At 43.3% G+C, this 25,776-nt stretch overlaps 1 protein-coding gene across 3 annotated transcripts in view; it reads left to right on the plus strand.

The window, feature by feature from the left end:
• Positions 1-25,776, plus strand: part of SCN4B (sodium voltage-gated channel beta subunit 4) — a 107,788-nt gene that overhangs the window by 47,027 nt on the left and 34,985 nt on the right. For 2 of the 3 annotated variants that reach the window (XM_040325454.1, XM_040325455.1), the window contains exon 3: positions 25,084-25,262. The exons of the other annotated variant lie outside the window; for it this stretch is intronic. In XM_040325454.1, the coding sequence (XP_040181388.1) occupies positions 25,084-25,262 (179 nt within the window). The remainder of the gene's footprint in view (positions 1-25,083; positions 25,263-25,776) is intronic. 3 annotated transcript variants of the gene reach the window in all.

Here is a 25,776-nt window from a genome sequence, read left to right on the forward strand (position 1 = left end):
AATGCAACATAGTCATGGACGGTGCATTATTTGAAAGTCTTGAAATTAATAACTTATTCCAGATTTATTATTTTCCCCCTATCCATTGTAATCTGATCCCTGCACATGCTTCATTTAAAGTCCCGCTCTCTCTTTCTTTTTTATTATACAATCAGGGATGGAGGTGGTTTACTAACCACCTCATTTAAAGTCCCAAATTTGAAACCCCCCCCCCCTTTATTCCTAAATAGGAGTCACATGTGCATTATCAGTGTTCCCCTTGACATTTTTTGTATTAAAATCCCCTTTACCTAAGAAACAGATGAGCGGTTACAGATTTTGTTTTGTGGTAAGAAAGGGGCTGAGAATATATTCTATGTTTGGGCACAGTAAATTTGACATTGGTCCTCAGTGGAACATCTTCGATATGGATTGGTATTCTTTGTCAACAAGAACATCGAAATATTCTGTGGATAACTTTTTTAAACTAATAAGACCAAAAATAAAAAAATTCTGGAAAGACCACAACTTGCCCCTACTTTCTAAATTAAAGTGTGTGTGTTCCAAAGAAACAGGTATTGAAAGCTCCTTCCCCTCCTTCCCCTTCTTTGAAAGAAAGGGAGGGCAGAGTGTTACTGTGGGGAAATGAATGAGGAGAGCGTCAGTGATAAAGTTTACCTCAAGTGACCCATTTCCAGACACATAGGGCCAGATCTTCGTAGATTGGAGTAAAACTGTGCGGGCTTAACGTATCTCGTTTACGCTACGCGGCCGCAAGTTTTACGGGCAAGTGCTTGATTCACAAAGCACTTGCCTGTAAAGTTGCGGCGGCGTAGCGTAAATTCTCCGGCGCAAGCCCGCCTAATTCAAATGATCCAGGTAGGGGGCGTGGATCATTTAAATTAGGCGCGTTCCCGCGCCGATCGTACTGCGCATGCACCGTCCCTAAAATTTCCCGACGTGCATTGCGCTAAATGACGTCGCAAGGACGTCATTGGTTTCGACGTTAACGTAAACGGCGTCCAGCGCCATTCACGGACGACTTACGCAAACAACGTACTTTTTTAAATTTCGACGCGGGAACGACGGCCATACTTAACATTGGTTGCCCCTCATATAGCAGGGGCAACTTTACGCGTCGCAAAAGCTACATAAACGTTGTAAATTCACTGCGTCGGCGGCGCGTACGTTCGGGAATCTCGCGTAAATAGCTAATTTGCATAGACGACGGGGAAAACGACGTCGGCGACACCTAGCGGCGGGAAAAAAAATGCATCTAAGATCTGACAGCGTAAGAGCCTTACGCCTGTCAGATCTAATGGATATCTATGCGTAACTGATTCTAAGAATCAGTCGCATAGATACGCCGGGCCAGATTAGGACTTACGACGGCGCAAATGACGTTGCGCCGTCGTAAGCCCTTTGAGAATCTGGCCCGTTAGATTTAATAAAGACAAAAAGATTGTTCAATGTGCAAGGGATTTTCCTCTGAACTTAGTGAATATGGTGAAATTTTATTTTGCAAAGAATACACGATCACATGCAAGGAAAAAAAAAAACAGCATTTCTGCTTGCACAAGTTTGGATAATTGAATTCAGCACACATCACCTCGTTCACTAAGCTTTGGGGAAAAATCCATTGCAAAGTACAACTTTCCTTGGTAAATCAACCCCATAGTTTCTGCTTTTGTGACACTTGGTGGGGGAATTGTACAGTTCTCTAAAAAGGGAAAGGGTAGATTGCATTTCCAGACTTAGACCCCTTTCACACTGGGGCAGGGACGGTGTTGGCGGTAAAGCGCCGATTTACCGTCAATTTCACGGTACTATTCGTCCTCTAGCGCGGCGCTTTTACCCCCGCTAGCGGCCGAGAAAGGGTTAAAACCACCACAAAGAGCCTCTGCAGAGGCGATTTGACAGCGGTATAGCCGCGGTGCCCCATTGATTTCAATGGGCAGGAGCAGTATACACACCGCTCCTTCACCGATCCAAAGATGCTGCAAGCAGGACTTTTTTTTACTGTCCTGCTAGCGCATAGCTTCAGTGTGAAAGGCCTCTGGGCTTTCACACTGGAGAGACAGCACCGACTGTTTCAGGTCTCTTTGCAGGCGCTATTTTTTGCGTTATAGTGTCTGCAAAGCACCCCAGTGTGAAAGGGGTCTTAATATACTGTAACTTTAAAGTGATGCAAAGTCAAAAAGAAATTCTATTAAAATAACAAACATGTTATACTTACCTGCTCTGTGCAGTAGTTTTGCACAGGGTAGCCCGAATCCTCCTCTTCTTGGGTCCCTGGTTGGAGCTCCTGGCCCCTTCCTCCTGTTGAATGCCCCCACAGCAAGCATCTTGCCATGGGGCACCCGAGAAGAGCTGCAGCTCTGTGTGTCCATTCAGACAGGGAGACTCGTTTCTGCTCCGCCCCCTCTCTCTTGATTGGCTAACTGAGTTTGATTGGCAGCAGCAGGAGCCAATGGTGCTGCTGCTGTGTCTCATCCAATCGAGAGGGAGAGGCCCAGAATGGCCTAGACACTTGTGGACATCGCTGGATAGAGATGGGGCTCGGGTAAATATGAGGGGGGCTGTTGCACACAAAAGGCTTTTTTTTTCAATGCATAGAATGCATTAAGATAAAAAACTTTCTGCCTTTACAATCACTTTAAGATCTCTACCAAAAACCTTCCTTGCTTCTGTAGAGTAGTAAACGAAGCATGGCCTTTGGATAAGCTGAGTTTAGTTTAAATACCCTAATAATATTGTCCCTTGCCTCTGTGGTTGACATATGCCCTATTGATACCTTATGTATGAAGTTGGGAAATAATATGGGCGACCAATGATTTTGTGAATTGTTTCAGATCTTAGTGTAAAAGCGTATACTGCTATGTGGTGTATATGCCTTGTGGTTGTCACCTGTCACGCAAACTGAAATATCAACTGGGGAACTAATATCGTATAGTATGTTAAAGTGAACATATTTGGCCCAAGGGGTTTTCCAATAGGAATATCATAAAGCTGTCCTACAGCCAAAATCTATTTTTGTACATTTGCACTTTAAAAATAAATGACCCCTAATGCAATCTGCCTCATATATGGCTGCTGCTTCACTGTTTAAAACATTTACAATATTTTTGTGCTAATAGGTCTTGGCTGGAGTTCAGCTTTAGATAGAAAAGGACAGGCCTTTGGAGCTGATGGGGGATTCCATGGAGGGTTTTTATTTTGGAATTTGCTCATCTCATACATTCTTCTTTTCTCTCCTTGAGCCCAGGTTCACACTGGGTACGATTTCCTTCGATTTGAGATGCGATTTCACATGTGAAATCGCATCTCAAATCGGCGGCATTTGCCGGCAATTGTCGGCAATGACACTGTCCTTATCGGTGCGACGCCGCATCTGCGGCGCTGCACCGATTTCAAAAAGTAGTTCCTGTACTACTTTTTGCGATTTCGGGCCGCGATTTACATAGACATCTGTGCAGAAACCTGCACAGATGTCTCTTAAATCGCGGCCGAAATCGGGACTGCCAGCGGGAGTGAAGCCGTGCGAGTTCAGCTGAACTCGCACGGCTTCACTCCCGCAGCCCAGTGTGAACCAGGGCTAAATGCTAGTCCCCATTGTTAGCCTCTCCTTTGGCCAGTTCTTCAAATAATTAAATTCCAAATTTATAATCTACAAATGTCACAGAGTTCAGTGGACTCACAAGTAGTCACAGCTATCTAGCAGACTGGACGATACAATGAGAATAAGCATAGTCATAATGCCATTGCTCTAGGCAGACAGCAGACAACAGCAGAGTCAAGGTAGACGATCAGAACAGATACAAAACAGGGTTCCAGTACAGTCCACATCAGCGGTGATCCTGAGTAATGCAGAAAGACAGAAGTCAAACAGAAACCTGTTGGCCAGGTGCAGGCTGACTGTCCATCAGTCTGTTTAAACCCTCTTGATTAGAGCAGGTGTGCACTGCAGCAAGACCTGAGCTGCAGTGCTGAGTAATAACTAGGTGCACATTTCAGTATTTAGGCTACAAACAAGTACGCTAGGCAAATAGCAATGTGATTTAAGGTAGATATTAAGGTAAAAAAACATATTTTAGTTATTTTTATTATCGATATAATAAGGGCAAATTATTTAGTCACATCACCTCCTGCCTCCATCCCCCTCTTCCACCAACACCCCCTGCCTTCACCCCCCTCTGCAGTGCCACCAACAACCCCTGTCTCCATCCCCCATCCTCTGCGGTGCCACCAACCCTCCTCTGCTGTGCCTCCAATCACCCCCTGCCTCCAATCACCCCCTGCCACTAACACCTCCTGCCTCCAATTTCTCTTTGCCCCCAGGCTCCCCCTGCCTCCATCCCCCTCTACAGTGACTTTGCAGCCACCATCACCCCCTGCCTCCAATCTCCATGCGCAGTTCCAAGTCGAACCAATCTCGGCAATTTTTACTGGCACATTCCCGCAACCATGGACATTTACGAACAGGGGAAAAAAGTGCCCGTTTTTACGAACTGTCCGTAAAATACGGACGGTTGGCAACACTGCCCCAAATCCACAATCTCAGAAAATTTGAATATTTTAAAAAGGTGCAATATTCTAGGCTTAAAGTGTCCCATTCTAATCAGCTAATTAAGCCATAACACCTGCAAAGGGTTCCTGAGCCTTTAAATGGTCTCTCAGGCCGGGTTTACACTGGTGCGACAAACGCTTCGACATTGGGAGCTCATGTAGCATGACATGTGAAAATCAATGTTTCCCTATAGGAGCCCTCTTAACTGGTCTGACACATGTCGGTCTGACTTTGAAAATGCTCCCTGCACTACTTTGGTCTTACGTCAGCCCATTGAATATCATTGAAGTCGGATCAAAGTCGGAACGCCATCTTGCATGCTCCGACTTTGGCATGCGACTTGTGCTCTGATGACCTTGAGGGGGAACTCCACGCCAAATTTTAAATAAAAAAACTGTATGGGTTCCCCCTCTGAGAGCATACCAGGCCCTTGGTTCTGGTATGAATTTTAAGGGGAACCCCTACGCCACAAAAACGTCCCCCCCAAAATCCATACCAGACCCCTATCCGAGCATGCAGCCCAGCTGGTCAGGAAAGGGGGTGGGGACAAGCGACAACAACCAATGGCCAGGGTTGTCTGGAAGAGGCCCTTATCCTCATCAACATGAGGACAGGGTGCTTTGGGTGCAGGGCGCCCCCCTTCCCCAAAGCACCCACCCCCCATGTTGAGGGCATGCGGCCTGGTAGGTTCAGGAGGGGGGTCTGCTCACTCACCCCCACCCCCTTTTCTGACCGGCTGGGCTGCGTGCTTGGGTAAGGGTCTGGTATGGTTTTTGGGGGAACCCCCATGCCGTTTTTTCAGGGGGGTATGCTCTTGGAGGGGGAACCCACGCAGGTTTTTTATTTAAAAATTGGTGTGGAGTTCCCCCTCAAGATTCATACCAAACACAGTGCCTGGTATTGACGGGGATCCAAGTCGGATCCCTGTTCATTGAAAGTTGGACGTATGTCAGCTGCAAGTCGCAGGGCAAAGTGGGATCCAAAGTAGGACGGCTGTCGTGTTGTACCAGTGTAAACCCGGCCTCAGTTTTGTTCAGTAGGAATCACAATCATGGGAAAGACTGCTGACCTTACAGTTATGCACAAAAAAAGCATAATTGACTCCCTCCATAAGGAGGGAAAGCCCCAAAAGCTAATTGCAAAAGAAGTTGGATGTTCCCAAAGTGCTATATCAAAGCACATTAATAGAAAGTAATGCGGAAGGTAAAAGCATGGAAGAAAAAGGTGCACAAGCAACAGAAATGACCGCAGCCTGGAGAGGATTGTCAGGAAAAGGCCAATTTAAAAGTGTTGGGGACTTTCACAAGGAGTGGACTGAGGCTGGAGTCAGTGCATCAAGAGCCACCACACACAGACAGATCCTGGACATGGGCTTCAAATGTCATATTCCTCTTGTTAAGCCACTCCTGAACAACAAACAAGTCAGAAGCATCTTACCTGGGCTAAAGAAGAACAGACCTAGTCTGTTGCTCAGTGGTCCAAAGTCCTCTTTTCTGATGAGAGAACATTTTTCATCTCATTTGGAAACCAAGGAGTAAGTGTACATACAACTTTCATGGTACAGCAAGGCAACCAAAATTGTACAGCATTACATTTAATAATTGAACTGTATAGAACCCTGATGCGTTTCAACCTATTAAAATCATGGTCTTCTTCTGGAGGATGGTTGACTCCTAAATAAATATATTAAACATCTCAGTGTTACAAAGACATTTTAGCAGAGAAGCAGAAAAGGCTCCCTAAAAAATAAATAAGAGATTGGGTTAGCATAGTTACAGAAACGATATGGAAGGAAAAAGTAGTCTATACTAAGAGAAGGAACTTTAAGGAATTCGAAAAAAAATTGGAAACTTTGGTTGGAGAGGATGGGATACCCTATGTAAGGCACAAAGTAGGAGTAATAAGGAAGGCCCCATAGAAATAATATAACATAAGGAAAAGGGTAAGGTTAAAAAACATATACTAGGATAAAGTATGGGGGAAAAGGGGGGATAAGAAAGAAAAGGGATAGGGTGATTAAAGTGATAATATAAAGCTGTAAGTAAATGTCTGTCTCCCGGTTTATTGATATATATTTATATGAATATATATTTTTAAAACATGTAGAAAATAAATAAAGATTATAAATTAAATAAAAAAAAACGAAGTGTGTGGCCTAAAAAAAAAAAGGTTTACAGTCTTACAATATAAGTATGTATATGTATTCCCAAACATTTTTTGTTTGAGTCAGGCCCCTTTCACACCTGCGGACCGTATGTCCGCTTTTTCATCCATCCGTTTGCGGATGAAAAAGGGACATACATTGGTCCCTATGAGATTGCGGATGAAGATCCGCTGGCACCCGATCTCGTCCGCCTCCGCAATAATCTGATTCTGCAGATGGAAGAAAACCCTATTTTTCCTTCTGTCTGCGGATCAGACATACGGTCCGTGTTCATCCGATCCCCCCCATAGGGGAGAGCGGAGAAAAGACAGGGCGGTCCCTGCACAGTGTGCGGGGACCGCCCTGTCATCCGCCGGATCAGCAGGGATCAAGGGAGGCGTTCCCCGCTGAGCATACGGAGGCGGATCTTTACTGATCCGCCCCCATGTGAAAGGGGCCTATAACCTATTTTTGTCTGCCTAGTGCCTGCTGTGTATGCCTGTTGCTCTACCTCGCAGTCATGTAGTCATTACATAATTGTGGTGATGCTTTAGGGACCCCATAGTACAGTCAAATCATTGGATGAGGGTTTTTTATAGTATAAGGAACCCTTTAGTGTAAAGCAGTAGAGGGGTCCCAGATTACATTCATATGAGATGAGTCCCCACAGTGTAATGAGGTGATAGTACACACAACAGTACAACTCTCCTTCTCAAGTGTCTCTTACTTTTGAAGAATTTCAGTGTGCTTAGAAGTTGAGCTTCTCAAGACTGAACCTCCAGCACTGCTCCATACTGAACTGCCTGGCCTCATACTGTACAGGAATATCCTGTATTATAAGGAACAGGTGGCAACCCTAACTAGTTTGCGAATATGGGTTTTCCTTTTTTTTTCTTTGCATGCTGTATGTTTCCCCTTTTTTTTTTTTTACTACAAAACAATGTGGTTTTGTTCTTTTATATTGGCACTCACTGTGCTTTTTAGGACATTAGACATAGGGATTGATTTACTAAAGGCAAAAATTCTGTTTTTTTTCCTTGCATCTTTGCAAAGTGAAGCGTTATCGCATTTACGACCGTCATAGACGGTTCGAATCTCGGCCGGTTCCTGCTGAACTTTTTGAACCGTGTGTGTTGATTGATACAACCAGCCTGCCTGATTCACTTGCGATTATTGCAAGTGGCTGCTATAGCCACTAGCAATAATCACTGTCTTCTCTTAGTAAGGACGGCTTTCCCCCCGCTGGCAGCAGACAATTGCTCAGGCAGGAAGAATTCCCCTGTCAACACTGTCTGTGTTGATGGGGGGATTGTGCAAATTTCTTTACTGCAACCACGGAAATTTGCAACGTCTATGGCTTAAAGGGTCACTAAAGGAAAAAAAATTTTTGCTGAAATTACTGTTTACAGGGTATAGAGACATAAAAGTTAACTGATTCATTTTAAAAATGATTAAAAATAGATTAAATTCAATCATATAATGTGCCTCTAGTTTCACTTTCGGTTTTAAACTGGTTTCATGTTTCTGTGAAGTAAAGAGACCCACCGAACAAAAACAAACAAATCCAGGGCAGTGTTTTGTTTTTAAAATTAATCTGATTGGTTCTGAGGAGTTTTAGACACACAGCTTGGACCACAGTGAAAAGCTGCCATGAGATTTTTCATAAGGAGCCAGACAAGCAGGAAGTGTGGAGATCACAACAGAATTACAGCAACTTCAAAGCAAAAACGAACAATGAGGACATGAAACCAGGACTGCAGTAAGGTAAAGGAAGCTATTTAGCTAAAAAAAAAAATTCTTTAGTGATCCTTTAAGCTCTGGAACAAATGCCTTTGCAAAGTGCACATTCTTTTTGCCTTGAGTAAATCAACCCCAATGATTCGCTATTCCTTCAGTTTTGGGTGTGTATGTATTATGCACATTAGTCCAAACGAACACAACAGTTGATTGGTTTTCCTACTTTTTATAGTTTGATGTCAGCAAAAAAAAATCTTGTATTGCTTTCTATATGAGGGGATGCTGGTAAAGAATTTAAGAGCAAAACATGAAAGAGTGAAGCCTAAGGTAAAGCATTCCATTCCATATCAATCAATAGTCTCTAAATATATATTGCTGCCTCTTATATCCTTTAGTTCCCATATCATGCACTTAAATCAATTGTGTTATTCACTTACTGTTCTATTTTATCGTTGTAATCTAACCTTCATACAAAAGAGAGAGCCTCATTTGTTATTCTGTTTATTTAGAAACGCAGTACTGAATTTAGCTTTAATTTCTAAACACTGATATTTTGGTATATTCTTTGTAAAATAGTTTGTTTTTTGGAAGTTGTTTTATGATTTCATTTTGACATTTTCATGTAACACAAACAATAAAAATGACATACTGAAACAACAAACTTTCATAGCTACATAGTAGGTAAGGTTTTAATAAAGACAACAGTCAGTTCAACCTATGTAGGTGTGTCAAAAAATTGGCCTCTAATAGGGTTAACTTCATTGTCTATGGGGGTACCATCATCCAGGAAATATTGAAAGAGAACAGGAAGATAGACCAGACACCTACTGGTCCACCATAGACCAAAAAAACTATGGATTCGCTTGGTACCAGTTTAGACAGCATACACAGAAAGGTTATATAAAAATTAGAATTTCAAATTCAAATAAGATAAAAATAGGATATCCCAATGTACTATAACACAATTCATACCAAGACATTTGTTAATAATTGTAAACAAACAATACATGTGTGTCACTAATACTTGATGTACCCCACTGGGGTGAACAGAGGTATAATGGGTCCTCACAAATCATGTATTTCTCAACATGTTTTGCGGTACTCCACCGCTGAATCAGGAGAATAATTATTATTATTATTATACAGGATTTATATAGCGCCAACAGTTTACGCAGCGCTTTACAACATCAGGGAAGACATTTATAATTACAATACAATTTATTACAGGAATGATCAGAGGGCCCTGCTCGTTAGAGCTTACAATCTAACATATCTGAAATGAATTAATAAAGTGTATAGTAATCAAGGTGGTAACAATGGTATACAAAACTGATTTCAATAAATAGGGGGGAGAAATGGGGAAAAACACTGCCACTTACCAATAAAATCTTACACAGCCGGGGTCGGAGCACCGCTAATGTTCCCCTACGGCAGATGTGGGGGAGCCATACAAGTGGATGGATAGTATAGCTGAGATAAGAAATATAATAATATATATATATAAACCAAGGGCCAAAAAACAAAATAAGGGAAGGGAAAAAACAAAGAAGGGACGCAGAAGTAAAGGGAAAGGGGGGGAGGAAAGGGAAAAGGGGGAATGGTAGGGGAGAAGAGGAGAGAAAAGGGATGGAGAGAAAGGGAGAAGGGAAGGTTGAGAAAGAGGGGGAGAAACAAGTTGAAAAACAAAGAGGGGGTAGTACCTTGTTGACCACCCTTAATTCATAGGATATAATTGCAGATCTCCAGGGGGGGCAGACATACCAGACTGATTTTAGTATGGTTAAGTGCTGGTTTTTACCTTTCCCTGGAATAAATACAGTCTACACTTAGAACATGTTTTTATTTTTTATTCCGCATTGGACCTACTATTCACTGCTGCATTGGACTCCACTGCACCATCTCCCTTATGGTGAGAACAAGCTGTCTTTGACCACTTGTGAAAACATATGGTCCAACTCATCTGGTAAGGAGGCACTTCTTATACTGGTGGAGGATATCATCACATTTAACGAAGATTTTTGCTATCTCACTGGGTGTCATCTTAATTCTTGATTCTTCAGTCAAGGACTTTATTTGCGCTGCACTTTTATTATTATTTATCATTTGTACTTTTTGAGTTTTTTTTGTGATTGCCTCTGTTGGTGTTCAGCTTGCAATCAATTTAGTTGTATTTGTAACATTTTTGCGCTGATTGCTGTTTTTTCTAATACAAGTGAATAGCATTAACATAAGGAACAGAAGGGGTCTTATAAAGTAATAGGCAGGTCAGACATAAAAAATCAAACATCAAGTGTCAGATATAACAAATATATTAAATGTATCAAGCATATCAAAAGGAATCAAACATATTAAATGTATCAAACATATCAAATATATAAAACGTATCAAATATATCTGAGACCCCGACAGTACACAATGAGGAAGGCACAATAAGAGGGCACAATGGAAAGATATACAGTGTGTGAAGCCTGGGTGGCATTCAAACAGTCACTAGCGCGGCCCAGAACAATATAATAATAAATGTTGAGTTATATAATAATAAATGTTGAGTTATATCCAAGACCAGCTGGGTCCAGACATGGGACACATGACTTGGGTGATGGACATTATGATATTCACAATATCTGATCAAAACAGCCCATGATACTAGAGTAGGATAAAGCGGGGGAAAGAGTGTGTTAGATAAGGCAGCTCTCAGGACGAGAGGAGGTAATGTCCAGGGGTGGGTAAAGGGGAAAGGTAAAATAAACGGAGTATAGAAAAAGAGGAATAGGGAGATGAGGCAGAGCAAAGTAGAGTAGCGCAGTGTAGAGTAGCGTAGCGCCCCCCGACAAGGGAGCAAAGCAAACTCAATGGATCAGTCAGACTGTGCAACCTCACATAAGGGAAATTCGTCCATATATATAAAGTGTTGCCAAGGTCTCCAGGTTTCCCAAAAGGCCTCCTCCCTGTTGTGCAAGGTGACAGTGAGATCCTCCATATCTCGTAAGTATTTTATATATAAGTCGTTCACTTTAGAGAACCAAAGGGATTTTGACGGCGGATCTCCGATCTCCAGCAGAGGGGATGCAAGCCTTGGCAGCATTTAACAGCTGGATGGTAAGGGAGGCTTTGTATTTATTGATGGGTTGCTCAATAAGGTGAAGTAGGCAGGCCGTGGGGTTCCCCTCCAGAGAAACGTCAGTCAGTTGTTTGATCCTGCGGGTCACCTCAAGCCAAAAGGGTCAGAGTTTGGGGCAGTCCCAGAAGATGTGCAGCATCGTACCCTCTGCAGTACCACAGCGCCAACATAGACTTGGGACTTGCAGAAAAAAATGATGCAGAGTAGTGGGTACCCTATACCAACTGGTCATGATTTTGTAACAAGTCTCTTGGACTCTCGTAGCTATGGAGAACTTCTGGGCGAAGTGGAGAATCTTCTTCCTCTGAGAACCGGTAAAGTGGGTACCGAGGTCCGTATCCCACTTGGCGAGGAACGAAGGGATGTATCCTTCCACGGAACGAGTCAGGGAGCAGTAGACTAGCGAAAGACTGTGGCGAACCGGCGGTGACAGATGCGTTCTAGTTCAGTAAGCTGACGGGAAATGCCCAGTGACCGCAGACATCTGCGAAGAAAGTTTGGCAGATGCAGGCCACTCCAAAAGTCCAGAGGGGGTCCGTATTGAACACCCCAGCTGCAGAGGAGAGTTGACCGTCGGGCCCCACAAAATCACACAGGCGAAGCCGATTAACCGTGGCCAGCCGATTGAAGACCAGGTGTGAATTCTGGATTTCCCAGGACCGATACCATCGGAGAGGGAAGACGGGGGACCAAGGAGTGCCTGAAGGCTTCTCTGACTATTGATAACGTGCTGCCTAATGTGGAGTGTTCAGCAAGGTCCCTCGGCAAAGGGGCGTTGATCCAGGGCCAGCTTCTGGCTGTGTCTTCGGAGTCCTCAATTTCCATGGCCACCCAGTGTTTTGCCTTTGCATGGCAGTGCCAGTCCACCAACCTGGTGAGGTGAGACGCTCTATAATAGCATTTCAGATCCGGGAGGCCAACCCCACCCCTATGATTCACGAGATGGAGAAGTTGAAGCTTGATGCATTGCTTACGGTAAGACCAGACGAAGTCGCTGAACATGGATTCAATTCGATTGAAAAATACCAGGGGAGGTGAATCGGAAGTGCCTGCAGCAGATATAAAACCCTCGGCAACAGGGTCATCTTGAGGGCATTGCAACGACCAAACCATGTCAACGATAGAGAGTGCCACTGACAGTGGTCTGCCTTAAGGCGGAGAAGTAGGGGGGCAAAGTTTGCCGAATACAGATCCGAAGGGTCAGAGGTAACGTCGACACCCAGATAAGGGATAAGATTAGTCGCCCATCTCAGAGGAAACTCTGATCGTAGGGGCAATATGAGCAATATCTCTACCCACTGTTATGTTAAGGATTGAGGATTTGCATAAATGAATTTGGAATCGGGAGAGGGCTCCATATTCCTGAAGGGATCGCAGCAGGTTTGGTAAGGATGTGAGCGGTTCTGTCAGGAAAAAGATTAGGTCGTCCGTGAATGCGACCACCTTGTGGGACCCTGAAGATTTTTGGTAACCAGTGATACCTGTATCCGCCCTTATTCTGCACAGAAAGGGCTCCAAGCAAAGTATAAAGATCAGTGGAGACAGGGGGCAACCCTGCCATGTGTCATTACAGATGGTGAAGAAGTCGGACCTTGTCTCATTAACTTTGACTGCTGCAGTGGGTTGGGAGTAAAGTAGATGGTATCCAACTCAGCATAGAGGAACGGAGGCCTATGTGTTCTAAAGTGCCCCGAATGAAGGTCCAATCCACTCGGTCAAAGGCCTTCTCCACGTCAGCAGACAGCAGGAGAAGGGCCCTCTTGGATTTCCTGGCAGCGTGGATCAAGTTCACCACCCAGATGGTGTTGTCTCACGGTTCCCGTTGTGGTACAAAGCCTGTTTGATCTCTGTGGATGAGACTTGGTATATGGGAGAGCAGTCTGTTGGCCAATATTTTGGCAAACAATTTTAAGTCTGCGTTTAGGAGCGCTATCGGGCGATAGTTCCCACATCGCAGTGGGTCTTTCCCCTCCTTTGGAATAAGGGAAATATAGGCTCTCAGAGTGTCTACCGGGAAAGATTTACCGTCTGTGATAGAGTTGCGGGCAGAGACCAGGGGTCAGGAAAGCGTGTCAAAGAAGACCTTATAGTACGTCGGTGTAAGGCCATCAGGGCCAGGGGCCTTCTTCGGTTTGGAATTGGACAGGGACACTCCCAGCTCTGCTCCCGTGATGGGCTCCTCTAGCTCTTCCTGGACAGCAATAGGAAGGGATGGCATACCAGACGTGGCTAGGTACGACCGAGGGGTGATTCCACCCATAGTGGAGGGTTCATCAGTAGAGGGTCTGTCCAGGTTGTAAAGTCCTTTAAAGAAGGACTCCGTCACCATGTCAGACAACGTGGTCAGCTTCTGACCAAAGGAGGCCAGGATATGAGAGATGTATGTCCTTGTACGCGGGCGTCTCAGCACTCTCGCCAGCAGTGCGCCAAGTTTGTTTGAGAATTCGTTCATGGTACAGTACGCCCATGCCAATTTTTGTGTTGTCTTGTGGAATAGCAGCAAGCAGAGTGCTTCACATGCTTTAAGAAGTTCATGAAAGGTTGATCGCCCCAGACTAGCCTTGTGGGCGCACTCCAAACTACGGATCAAAGAGCTTAAGCTTAAGGCAGGCTCCTATCCTGATCAGAGCCCCCCTGACAATTGTCTTATGAGCCTCCCAGACCACCAAAGGGTTGGACACTGACTCCCCGTTAATGGAGACGTACTCCCGAATGGTGGTCAGTATCTCGGAACGGATGTCCTCCGATTGAAGCAAAGCTTTGTTCAGTCTCCAAGATGGGGGGTCCGGGTCATCGGTCCCAATTGGAGTGTCAGGTGGACCGGCGCGTAGTCCAAAAATGAGATGAGAGGCGCCATGGGAGATGTCAAGGGACGAGTTCATAGCGAAATTTAGCCCCCGCCCCCCAAAAAAATAAGCATTCCCTCAGAAAATTCCAGGAGCTCAGGGAGAAGTCTGCACAGGAATTGTGGATGGTCCACATTGGGGAAGTATACGTTGGCGAAGATGATCCGCACGTCAAACACCGTCCCCTTCAGAAGAAGAAATTTGGCCCTGAGCGTCCGCTCATAGAGCCTCGAATGTCCACGGTACCGATTTAGCCAACAGGATGCTGACCCCCTTGGATTTGGAGATCAGAGAGACACTGTGGTATGCCGTCAGGAAGTCCCCGTTAGTCAGTTTAGGAATACTGTCACCTCGAAAGTGCGTTTCCTCCAAAAAAGCTATTTGAGTTTTGCCTTTGCGCAGATCAGCTAGGAGCCCAGAGGGCTTTTCTGGTACGTTTAGGCCATGCACGTTAAGGGAGGTGACCTTGAGGGGGAGTCACCCCCGGTTGGGGGGCAGTAGGCAAGGCGATAGATAAAATAGAGAGAAAAAACTGAGAGAGAGCAAGGGAGGGATGAAGGAGAAGTAGGTATGTTGTGGTCCCCCGCTAAGCACTTAAGGTGCCCGTACAGGGGCCCGCCCTAATGGGGGGTGGCTGGAGCATTAGGGTTTGCTCAAGTCGAGCAGCAATAAATCAACAAAGAAAGCAAACAAAATACATGTAATTGGAGATGCGTGGGAGAGAACATTGAGAACCATATTATAAGCAGCATGAGAGCCAACAATGCAATAAACAAGATTACAAACAGTCTGTAAACATCAATCGAGCTTAAGGGCTGTGTACCAGTAACTGGGACCGTACAATAATGGTGCGCCGGGTGGGGTGAGTGAATCAGAGGGACTCTGAGTGGGCAAACATATGAAAGAATAGAACGCATAAAGGGACACTGCACCATATCCCAGGGCATCAGAACCGAGGGTCCATAAGGATATTCATAGTGAAGCTGCACTAAAAAATAAAAAAATACAGTAGGGGAAAAAAGAGCTGAGTTAGCAGCTTAAACATCACCTACATTTACCATAACCCATGGAGAGCCAACAGGCAGGCCCCAGTAAATGCTCCCTAATCAGGGAGCAGCAGCATTGGCATGCTAGGGGGAGAAGGGGGGATCCAGCGGCTGTGGAAGTCTCAAAGGAGACAGAGTCCCCTAGGGGTCATACAAGGGGGGCCAGTGTAACCATGGTCAGTGATAGTTGGGAGGGGCCCGGACAGTTGGGACTTGGTGCCCACCCGTTGGTCTCCAACATTTGCACCCCTCTCCCCCATCGCCCACCCAAAAGCAGGTGAGCAGGAGAGAGCAGCGCACCAAACAGAGCAGCACAGCGCCATCCATGGTCTAGTGTCATAGTCCGTTAAAGCAGACTGCTAGACTGTGAGACCAAGCTCTTGAAAAGGGTGCAGGAATCTGAAATTGTATGTATGATATTTGTATAAATGATATATGGTCTTCACATGTTTAGAAACAGATGTCTGGCATAGCAGTTTTTCAAGAGAATACACTTATGCATCCAAGGCCTGTGACCTAAATTGTGCTTGTTTTGTACTGGAGAATAATGTATCTATAAAAATGATGGTTGATGAGTTACAGTATCTGTCATGTTCAGAGGAAAGTAGTGTACAGTTAGTTTTAGAGGTGGCAGATTGTTTTTTTTTGTGTGTTGATTTGTGGCACCTTTCCATTCCACAGAAAAAATAAGAAAAATGGTTCTTTAGAATATATATGACATAGGACAAATTGCAAATTGGGGCAATAGACCATTTTGCCTAAGTATATGCATCCCACTAAACATAGGGGGAGGGGTCACCACACTTTAAATTTAGCATCCAAAGCTTGAAATATTTGGGTCACATTTAGGCCGGGTTCACACCTATGTGAATTGATTGCGCGTTTCCCCGCATTCAATTCACATAGCAGCAGAATGTGACTGGCTCTCTATGGAGCCGGTTCACATATCTCCACAGCGGGTCTGGTGCGGTGTGCCGGAAAAACGTGTGCCTTTTTTGGTGCGTTTCAGGTTTGATTTCAGGCTGAAATTGGACCTGAACCAGTACGCACCGGACCCCTGCTGTTCGCCGCATGCAGTGACAGTGTGAACCCAGCCTAAGATGACAGGTGGGGTTGAATGGGCCCAATCTCCCAGTAATCACCAGGGGGAAGAGAGAGGAGAGCAGGCGGACAGATTATCAGAGTGGGAACATCGCTGTAACAGCTTTCATTTGCATTGCCGCTTGTTCCCTTCGCTCACCGTCACATACAACCCCACCTCCTGGCCCGGGTACTTTGATAGACAGATGACCCGTCCAATCCTGGGACGTGTGACATATATAAAAGTACCCGGGCGGCCAGGAGGCGGGGCTGTGTTTCACAGCAAATGTCAGAAACACACAGCAATTTAAATGAAAGCTGTTACAGCGATGTTCTCCGGTCTCTGATGATCTGGTCGGCATTCCTCTTCCTCTCCTCTCTTCCCCTGCACAGGTGAAGCAGCAATGATGGGCACAGGTAGGCTGCATTGTTGGGCACAGGTAGGCTGCATTGATAGACACAGGTAGGCTGCATTGTTGGTCACAGGTAGGCTACATTGTTGGTCACAGGTAGGCTGCATTGTTGGGCACAGGTAGGCTGCATTGATGGACACAGGTAGGCTGCATTTATGGACACAGGTAGGCTGCATTGATAGGCACAGGTAGGCTTCATTATTGGGCACAGGTGAGGCTGCATTGTTGGGCACAGGTGAGACTGAATTGTTGGGCACATGTGAGGCTGCATTGATGGGCACAGGTAGGCTGCATTGTTGGGCACAGGTGAAGCAAGCAGCATTGATGAACATGAGTAGGCTGAATTGTTGGACTTGTTCTGTAATGTTGAATATGTTTCATAGCTTACCAAGACGCTTCTCGGAACTAACTGAAGAAGTGGCTTGGTAAGCTATGAAAGGTGATCAGCATTACAAAACAAGTCTGGTAGAATGTGGCTGATTACTACTAGCTACACCATGACCTGGAGAAATAAGAACCTTCACAGACATTATGTGGATGTGAAATAGTATCTTATTTTGATGTAACTATGTATTTTGAGTGACTAGATGGAAACTTTGCTTGTAACACTAATCTCACTTGACCTTCAGTTGGTTCATGGTGGTTATAATATTGATGTTTTCATGTTATCCTTCATTCCTGTATTGTGCTTCATCAGCATAGGAAGGCATAAGTCACTCTTCCCCTATAAGGGGATGAAAATGGCTTACATTTGCTTCTTTTCTGAGGCTACAGGAAACTATATTATTAATGAATAGACCTGTTAACAACCAGCTCATTAAGGGCAAAGGTGCATTATGTGCTAATATGTTGTGCTGACAACGCTGGGTTTACAGACAGAGAAGAAAGTAACCTCCCGAAGTGACCACACTGAATATATAATTATATAATGTATATAATGTACAAGGAGTTCTTTGTAATATGTTACATCACTTTATTTGAGCCCAAAAAGTCAACGGAACCAATGTGTATGCACCAAAGACAATCATTTATAATGCTTCAGCTAAAAGAGACAATTCACAAATATTGAATAGATTTGAGAAACACATTTTTGCTTGAAGTGGCATCTGTTTTCCATAAATCAGAAACATTTCACAAAGGGACACACCTTGGTTTACGAGTAATGTGGTTAATGAACATTTTGAAAGACAAGCAACTTTAAAAAAAAAAATCCTGACTCAGTTTGCGAGTGTTGTCTCACAACACGAGCAGAATTCAAGCTAATGGGGTGTGCAGTACTGCATTTGGCCAGAAGTGTGGGGGCGCCGGTGACATTCGGAATGGTTCGGAGCCGTTAGAAGCCGTTCTGAAATACTCTGAATCACTCGGAAATACTATTTTCTGAGTGTTTCCGAGCCAACCTGAGGGTTTTCCGAGATCAGCTGAGCTGTCCCTGAGTACCTCTGGCCACATGTGGTATTGCATGCCATAGAAGTCAATGCGAAGCAAATTATCTTTGTTTCCATTAACTTCTATGGGGAAACTCGCTTTGATATGCCAGTGCTTTGGATTACAAGCATTCGCCTGGAACGGATTATGCTCGTAATCCAAGGTTCCACTGTATTTACAAAAAATTTGGAAGTTCATTAACTTTGTCTTTGCAGAAAATCCCCTGGGAGCAATTACCCTATGTACAGTATCTCACAAAAGTGAGTACACCCCTCACATTTTTGCAAAATATTTTATTATATCTTTTCATGTTACAACACTGAAGAAATGACACTTTGCTACAATGTAAAGTAGTGAGTGTACAGCTTGTATAACAGTGTCAATTCGCTGTCCCCTCAAAATAACTCAACACACAGCCATTAATGTCTTAACCGTTGGCAACAAAACTGAGTACACCCCTAAGTGAAAATGTCCAAATTGGGCCCAATTAGCCATTTTCCTCCCCAGTGTCATGTGACTTGTTAGAGTTACAAGGTCTCAGGTGTGAATGGGGATCAGGTGTGTTAAATTTGTTATCGCTCTCTCATACTGGTCACTGGAAGTTTAACGTGGCACTTCATGGCAAAGAACTCTCTGAGGATCTGAAAAAAAGAATTGTTCTACATAAAGATGGCCTAGAATATAAGAAGACCCTGAAACTGAGCTGCAGCACGGTGGCCAAGACCATACAGCAGTTTAACAGGACAGGTTCCATTCAGAACAGGCCTCGCCATGGTCAACCAAAGAAGTTGAGTGCACGTGCTCAGCGTCATATCCAGAGGTTGTCTCTGGGAAATAGACGTATGAGTGATGCCAGCATTGCTGCAGAAGTTGAAGGGGTGAGGGGTCAGCCTGTCAGTGCTTAGACCATTTTCTGCACACTGTATTAAATTTGTCTGGATGCCTGTCATCACAGAAGAAAGCCTCTTCTAAAGATGATGCACAAGAAAGCCCAGAGTTTGGTGAAGACAAGCAGACTAAGGACATAGATTACAGGAACCATGTCCTGTGGTCTGATGAGACCAAGATGAACCGATTTGGTTCAGATGGTGTCAAGTGTGTGTGGCGGCAACCAGGTGAGGAGTATCAACCCAATATATAGCAGGTGGGGGGTCAACTTTGCAACTGCGAAAGTACCAACCAGGCAGCCGACCGCGCAGGTGTTACCCCAGAATATTTGTCAGCTGGCTTTTCAGCTATGCAGGCCCCACTAGCACCATTTTGGGTTGGCATTTGTGCAATGCGACTGTTTCCAGGAAACAAAGATGAATGGTAACCATAGATCTACCTCATCTTTTCATGCAGTGGAGAAATGAGGAAGGAGGAATCTTTTGCTCTTTTTTTTTTGGTTCTCTTCAGTGGAAGAGATCTGCCAGGGATGATTTTTAGATTCTGATGCAACCTGGAAATTAAATGTTAGTTACGGTAATTAATATCCCTATACTGAAACTCTTAACACATTTCAGCTGGAGAGGCCTTCACTATTCGCATAACAAACAAACCCACCTTTTGTCATAACTCTCTGTTGGGCCCTGGAGGTACCACCTTTTTTGAGGGATTCCTGTCAAGTCATTTCCCTATTGGTGAAGGACTTGCGGATAGGTAGCGACCTGGCATGGGCTGCATGTTTATAGTTTCGGACTAGTATAGTCTGGAAGGAGGGGGGTCACACATTTTTTTTTTCACTTTAACCACTTGAGACCCGCGCTATTGACAAAAGACGTCAACAGCGCGGCTCTCAAGTGCCGGGTGGACGTCTTTGGACGTCATTTAAAGTGCATTACCCGCACGCGCCTCTGGGGGGCGCGCAGCGGGTAAACACTGTCCCGGCGCATCGCTGAAGAGCCGATGCGTGTACCTGGCGGCCGCGATGTCCGCCGGGTACACGCGATCGTCGGTAACACAGCAGGGACATGGAGCTCTGTGTGTAAACACAGAGCTCCACCTGCTGTCAGAGGAGAGGAGACCGATCTGTGTCCCTTGTACATAGGGACACAGCATCGGTCACCTCCCCCAGTCACCCCCCTCCCCCCACACAGTTAGAACACACCCAGGATACACATTTAACCCCTTCCTAACCCCCCTAGTGTTAACCCCATTCCCTGCCAGTCACATTTATACAGTAATTAGTGCATTTTTATAGCACTGATCGCTGTATAAATGTGAATGGTCCCAAATTTGTGTCAAAAGTGTCAGATACGTCCGCCGCAATATCGCAGTCCCAATAAAAATCGCAGATCGCCGCCATTACTAGTAAAAAAAAAAATCATAAAAAAAAAATCATAATTCTGTTCCTCATTTTGTAGGCGCTAAAACTTTTGCGCAAACCAGCCGCTTATTGCGTTTTTTTTTTGAATTTTTTTTTTCGAAAAATATGTATCGGCCTTAACTGAGAAAAAAAAAATATTTAAAAAAAAAATTGGGATATTTATTATAGCAACAAGTAAAAAAAATATATATATATTTTTAAAATTGTCGCTCTTTTTTTGTTTATAGCGCAAAAAATAAAAACCGCAGAGGTGATAAAATACCACCAAAATAAAGCTCTATTTGTGGGGAAAAAAGGATGTCAATTTTGTTTGGGAGCAACGTCGCACGACCGCGCAATTGTCAGTTAAAGCGACGCAGTGCCGGAAGCTGAAATTTCGCCTGGGCACGAAGGGGGTTTATGTGCCCAGTAAGCAAGTGGTTAAATAAAAAAAGCAAAAGGGAAAAGGAATTAACATAACCCTTCTATTACTGAAGCTGTGTAAAAAAAACATTGTCTCAGCATTATGGAAGACTCTAGACTTCACATTTAACCAAATTAAATGTGACAGTTGAGTGATTTTCACTGGCAGACACATTTGTCAGGTGCACATTTGTCCTTTTATTATTTAGGGGCTTTTTCAGCCAAAACATCTAAAAGCACAGATGACACACATATTGTAACTATTTTACTTTATAATCAAATTGCAAATTAATGTAGATGCTCTTGCAATCCACTCATTCATGCTGTACTCTTGCCTACGTGGCGTAGGAAAGATGACAACACTTTTAATAATACACAATTCTGCAGAATTTAAACCATTCACTGTCCTAATTCTTGCTTGCTACTGGGTCTTCTACTACTTGCTACAGTTAGTGTAATCTGCTTAAACAATCTCCTTTTTATTTTCTAACAATTATATATTGTATGGGCTTACTTGATTGAACAAATTGAATGGATTTTTGTGTAGCTTTGTAGAGCAATTGTGCAATCAGATTGTACCACATGTTTCTCTTTCTTGGGAGACCACATAGTTACCTACTTCTCAGGTCTGGTGCAAATTTTTTTGACACCCTAGGTAAAACATTATATTTATTTCCCCCCAGGCTCCACCCCCTTGCCCTGACCATGTATACCCCACCTTTTTAATGACTGGTTGAGAGATTAGATCTGTAAATTATGCTCCTAGAACGCCATAAGGTGCTACTTCAATGTTGGGCCTCTGTATGTAGCCAGGCTGTGTAAAAGTCTCACACATGTGGTATCGCTATATTCAGGAGTATATATTTTGGGGTGTCATTTGTGGAATGTACATGAGACAAATAACCTATTATAATGACAATTTGGTGTGAAAAAAATAAAAAAATCATCATTTTTCAAAGAATTGTGGGAAAAAATGACAACTTCAAAAAACTAACTATACCTCTTACTAAATACCTTGGAATGTCTACTTTCCAAAAGGGGGTCATTTGGGGGGTATTTGTACTTTCCTAGCTTGTTAGGGTCTCAAGAAATGAGAATGTTAGTACATCAGGTGTGATCAGATTGATACATTTTCAGTGATTGGCACCATAGCTTGTGGACTCTATAACTTTCACACAGACTAAATAATATCCACTAATTTTGGTTATTTTTACCAAAGATATATGTAGCAATATACATTTTGGCCCAAATGTATGAAGAAAAATTACTTGTTTGCTAAATTTTATAACAAAAACAAAGAAAAGGTCATTTTTTTTCAGCATTTTCTTTTATAATGCAAAAAAAAAAAAAGTGGTGATTAAATACCACCAAAAGAAAGCTCTATTTGTGTGAAAAAAATGACAAAAATTTCATATGGGTACAGTGTTGCATGACTGAGTAATTGTCATCCAAAATGTGAGAGTGCCGGAAGCTGAAAATTGGTCTGGTTAGGAAGGGGGTTTAAGTGCCCAGTGGTCAAGTGGTTAATAAGCTGTAAAGTGCTCCATGATCATTGATATTCATATAACATATATAATTAATGCCTGAATTAAATTCCAAATGTATCCTCTGCAAAACTATAATATAATTGAATCGCTGCATATAAACAACAAAATTACGTACATATAGTTATTGTGCAAAAATGCAAACCAGTGTCATATCAAAAAGTGACACAAGCTTATTAATCTGTAAATAATCAATATATAAAAAGTCACAATGTTATAGACCTCTTGTGCCAAATCCGCTATTGGGTTAAAGTGACAAGTGCTTAAAATATCACAATCTTCAGTGCTGTAAGTGACACACTCTGTGCTCCCCTGGTTTCAAGCCGCACTCGCCAGAACTTTTTGACATCTTATGTGTCATAAGAAGGTCAAAAGTGCTTGAGTGTGGGTACTCCCACCTCCACCGATACCACTTCGCTCTCCTAAAAGATTTTCCAATATTATATTCCAAGGATGCGTGCACGTAAGGGAAAAGAGCAAACCAGAGGCAGCCTCCAATTGTGTAATTCAGTTTTTTTTAAAGGTTTAAAAGCAATCAAAATGCACTTACAAAGTTAAATGCTACAGTGTATGTACAGTTTCCTGTAACCATCTGCGTACCATTAAGTTAAGCGGAAGTTCAGAAGCTGAAAGCGTTGCCATATCTCATTAATCCAGCAATCAATTACAAGGGCCCGCAGAACCTCCAGGTTCAGCCAAAGAGTGAGTAGTAATTGGTTTTCTTGGAAGTTGGTGTGACATGCAAGCCGCTCTATCTTCTCCCGCACTGTTGACAGGATCCCCCTTTTTTTTTATCTTTTTTTTTTTTAGGGTAACAAATGCTTTAAGTCCACTCTTGGACCATGTAGACATCTTGCTAAAGGAGGTTTAGATTAATGACAATTATGCAGAGCTGGCCAGTTGGTGTTTGTATTTGAACATGTTAAACCCCTCAACCGTTGCACAGTTTTTAGCACGAGGAATGGTGACCCACTCTAAATAAGACCTTGCTTGGAGTGTTTTTAGAAAGTAAAATAGACTGGAGAGATTGGTATTTCAGTATGATTTAAACATTGTTTATATTCTTTTTAGTGGGGAGAAGAAGTGATAACTTTTGTTAGTTTTTTTGTTTTGTTTTAACTGTTGCCATGTTCCTGTTGAGAGATTTTACCTACATTTCTGTATGGGTGGCACATTCAATTTTAGAGTCCTGGAAACTGTCACTAGGACAGGAAGTGAGGGGAAATTTCAATGAACCATAAAACGCAGGTAAGATTTTCACCCTTCCTAACATCATGTTTTAGAACTTTCAGTCTTCATCTTGCCTCACTCCTAATCTCCCTTCAGTGAATAGGTTGCAAAATGGTTTTGCCCACCACCATCTATAAAAGTGTTTTTACACTCATCTTTGGCCCCGTACTATAAATCAGGGGTCTCCAAATTTTCTAAGCTAAGGGCCAGCTAAAGCCTAGCAACAGGGGCCAAATGCTGGACGACATCGGCCAGTTCAATAAAAACCGGAAAAACCAGCAGCTGACCGATTCCCGATTAGCGATCTCAGCTGAGAACGCTGGCCGGGGGGGGGGGGGGTCCCTTCCTGTCAGAACACAATAGCTCAGCGGAGGAGATCGCTGTACTAACGTTGGATAGTAAGTACAGTGGCTCTGACCTGAGCTGCCAGTTTTTTTTTGTTCAATCCGCTGCTGGGTTGAATGAAAAAAAGCTGATGGTGTGTACTAAGCTTTAGCCCTGGTTCACACTGGTGCATTTTGACATGCACAATGGCATCGTCCCAATCAGTGCAGCGCTGCACCGATTTCCAAAAGTAGTTTCTGTACTACTTTTTGCAATTTGGGCCCATGATTTACATTGACATCTGTGCAGAAATCGGGACTGACAAGCGGGAGTGAAATCATTCCCACAGCCCAGTGTGAACCTGGGCTTACGGTCCTTAAGGCTTTAGGTGGGCCGGACTATGGCCAGTGGAAGCAATGTCCCATCCTTGGTTTTAATGGGAGGAATAGTGACCCTTTTTGATATCAGTTGGAGGAACAATAGCCCATTGATGCTGTCAGTGTCCCATCATTGGGATGTCCCATCAGTGGTATCAGCTGGAGGAGTAGTGCACCAAGGGCCGGATAAATGCAAGCAAAGGGCCACATCCTGTCCATGGGCTGCAGTTTGGAGATCAATGCTACAAATGGTAAGGCTATTTTTGTAACAAGTCCAGTTTAAATCATGTAATGCTAAAATCTTTTTGGCACTAATGAAATTTGTATCTATCTGTGCACAAGAGCATACAAGGTATTATATGGCTATTGACTACATGTATTTTCATTTTAACATACTGAGTTTTACTGGAAAAAAAGAACTATACATATTCATTTGATACCTTTGACATAATTAAAAAATGAAATTGAATACATATATTGTTTCTTAAATGCATTGTACAAAGATGTTAATTAACACTTACCGTATGTCTACCCTCAGCTATGCTACTTGCTCATACCTGCTTCACACTAGAAGTATCCGTAGGCAAAAACCCTCATGTTAAAGCTCGGAATGGAACGGAGATCAACCTGCTTTGCATATTTACCACCTGCATCGGGTTCGAGGATGTGACCTTCAGATGGGAATACAGATTCAATGAATCGTCAAAGCCAGAGGAAGTGAGCATTCTAAATTAGAGGAATATTCCTTTTCATTTTGCTAATTGCATTCACAACTTTTTTGTAAGAAGATTTATACATAGTGTATTATTATTTGTGTCACTACACATTTAGTACAGCATTGAATACTAGCATTGACCACAAATTGGAATTTTCACAATTTACACAAAAACAAAGATTTATTTCTTTAAAAATAACCGATTAGAATTATTGAATGAAGGAGAGTAATATTTTCTGCTGCATGCGGAGCTTTGCATTTACCCAAATTATTAAGAGTACTGGTCCCTTATATTATATTGTAACTAAATATAGGCTCTATTATTCTATTCTTTGGAACTGGTCCCAATGCCAGACCATACAGTGGGGGACTTTTTTGTTGTTGTAGTTATGAATGTGTCGCTTTTTATTTTAAACACAATTTATAGTCAGACTTATTTTTTGTATGCATTTCATATAATACATTATCTGCTATGAAAATTAACCTAACTGTACTTGTTTCTAAAGTGCTCCATAG

The sequence above is a fragment of the Rana temporaria genome, chromosome 10 (assembly GCF_905171775.1).
Source record: "Rana temporaria chromosome 10, aRanTem1.1, whole genome shotgun sequence".
NCBI classification, from domain to species: domain Eukaryota; kingdom Metazoa; phylum Chordata; class Amphibia; order Anura; family Ranidae; genus Rana; species Rana temporaria.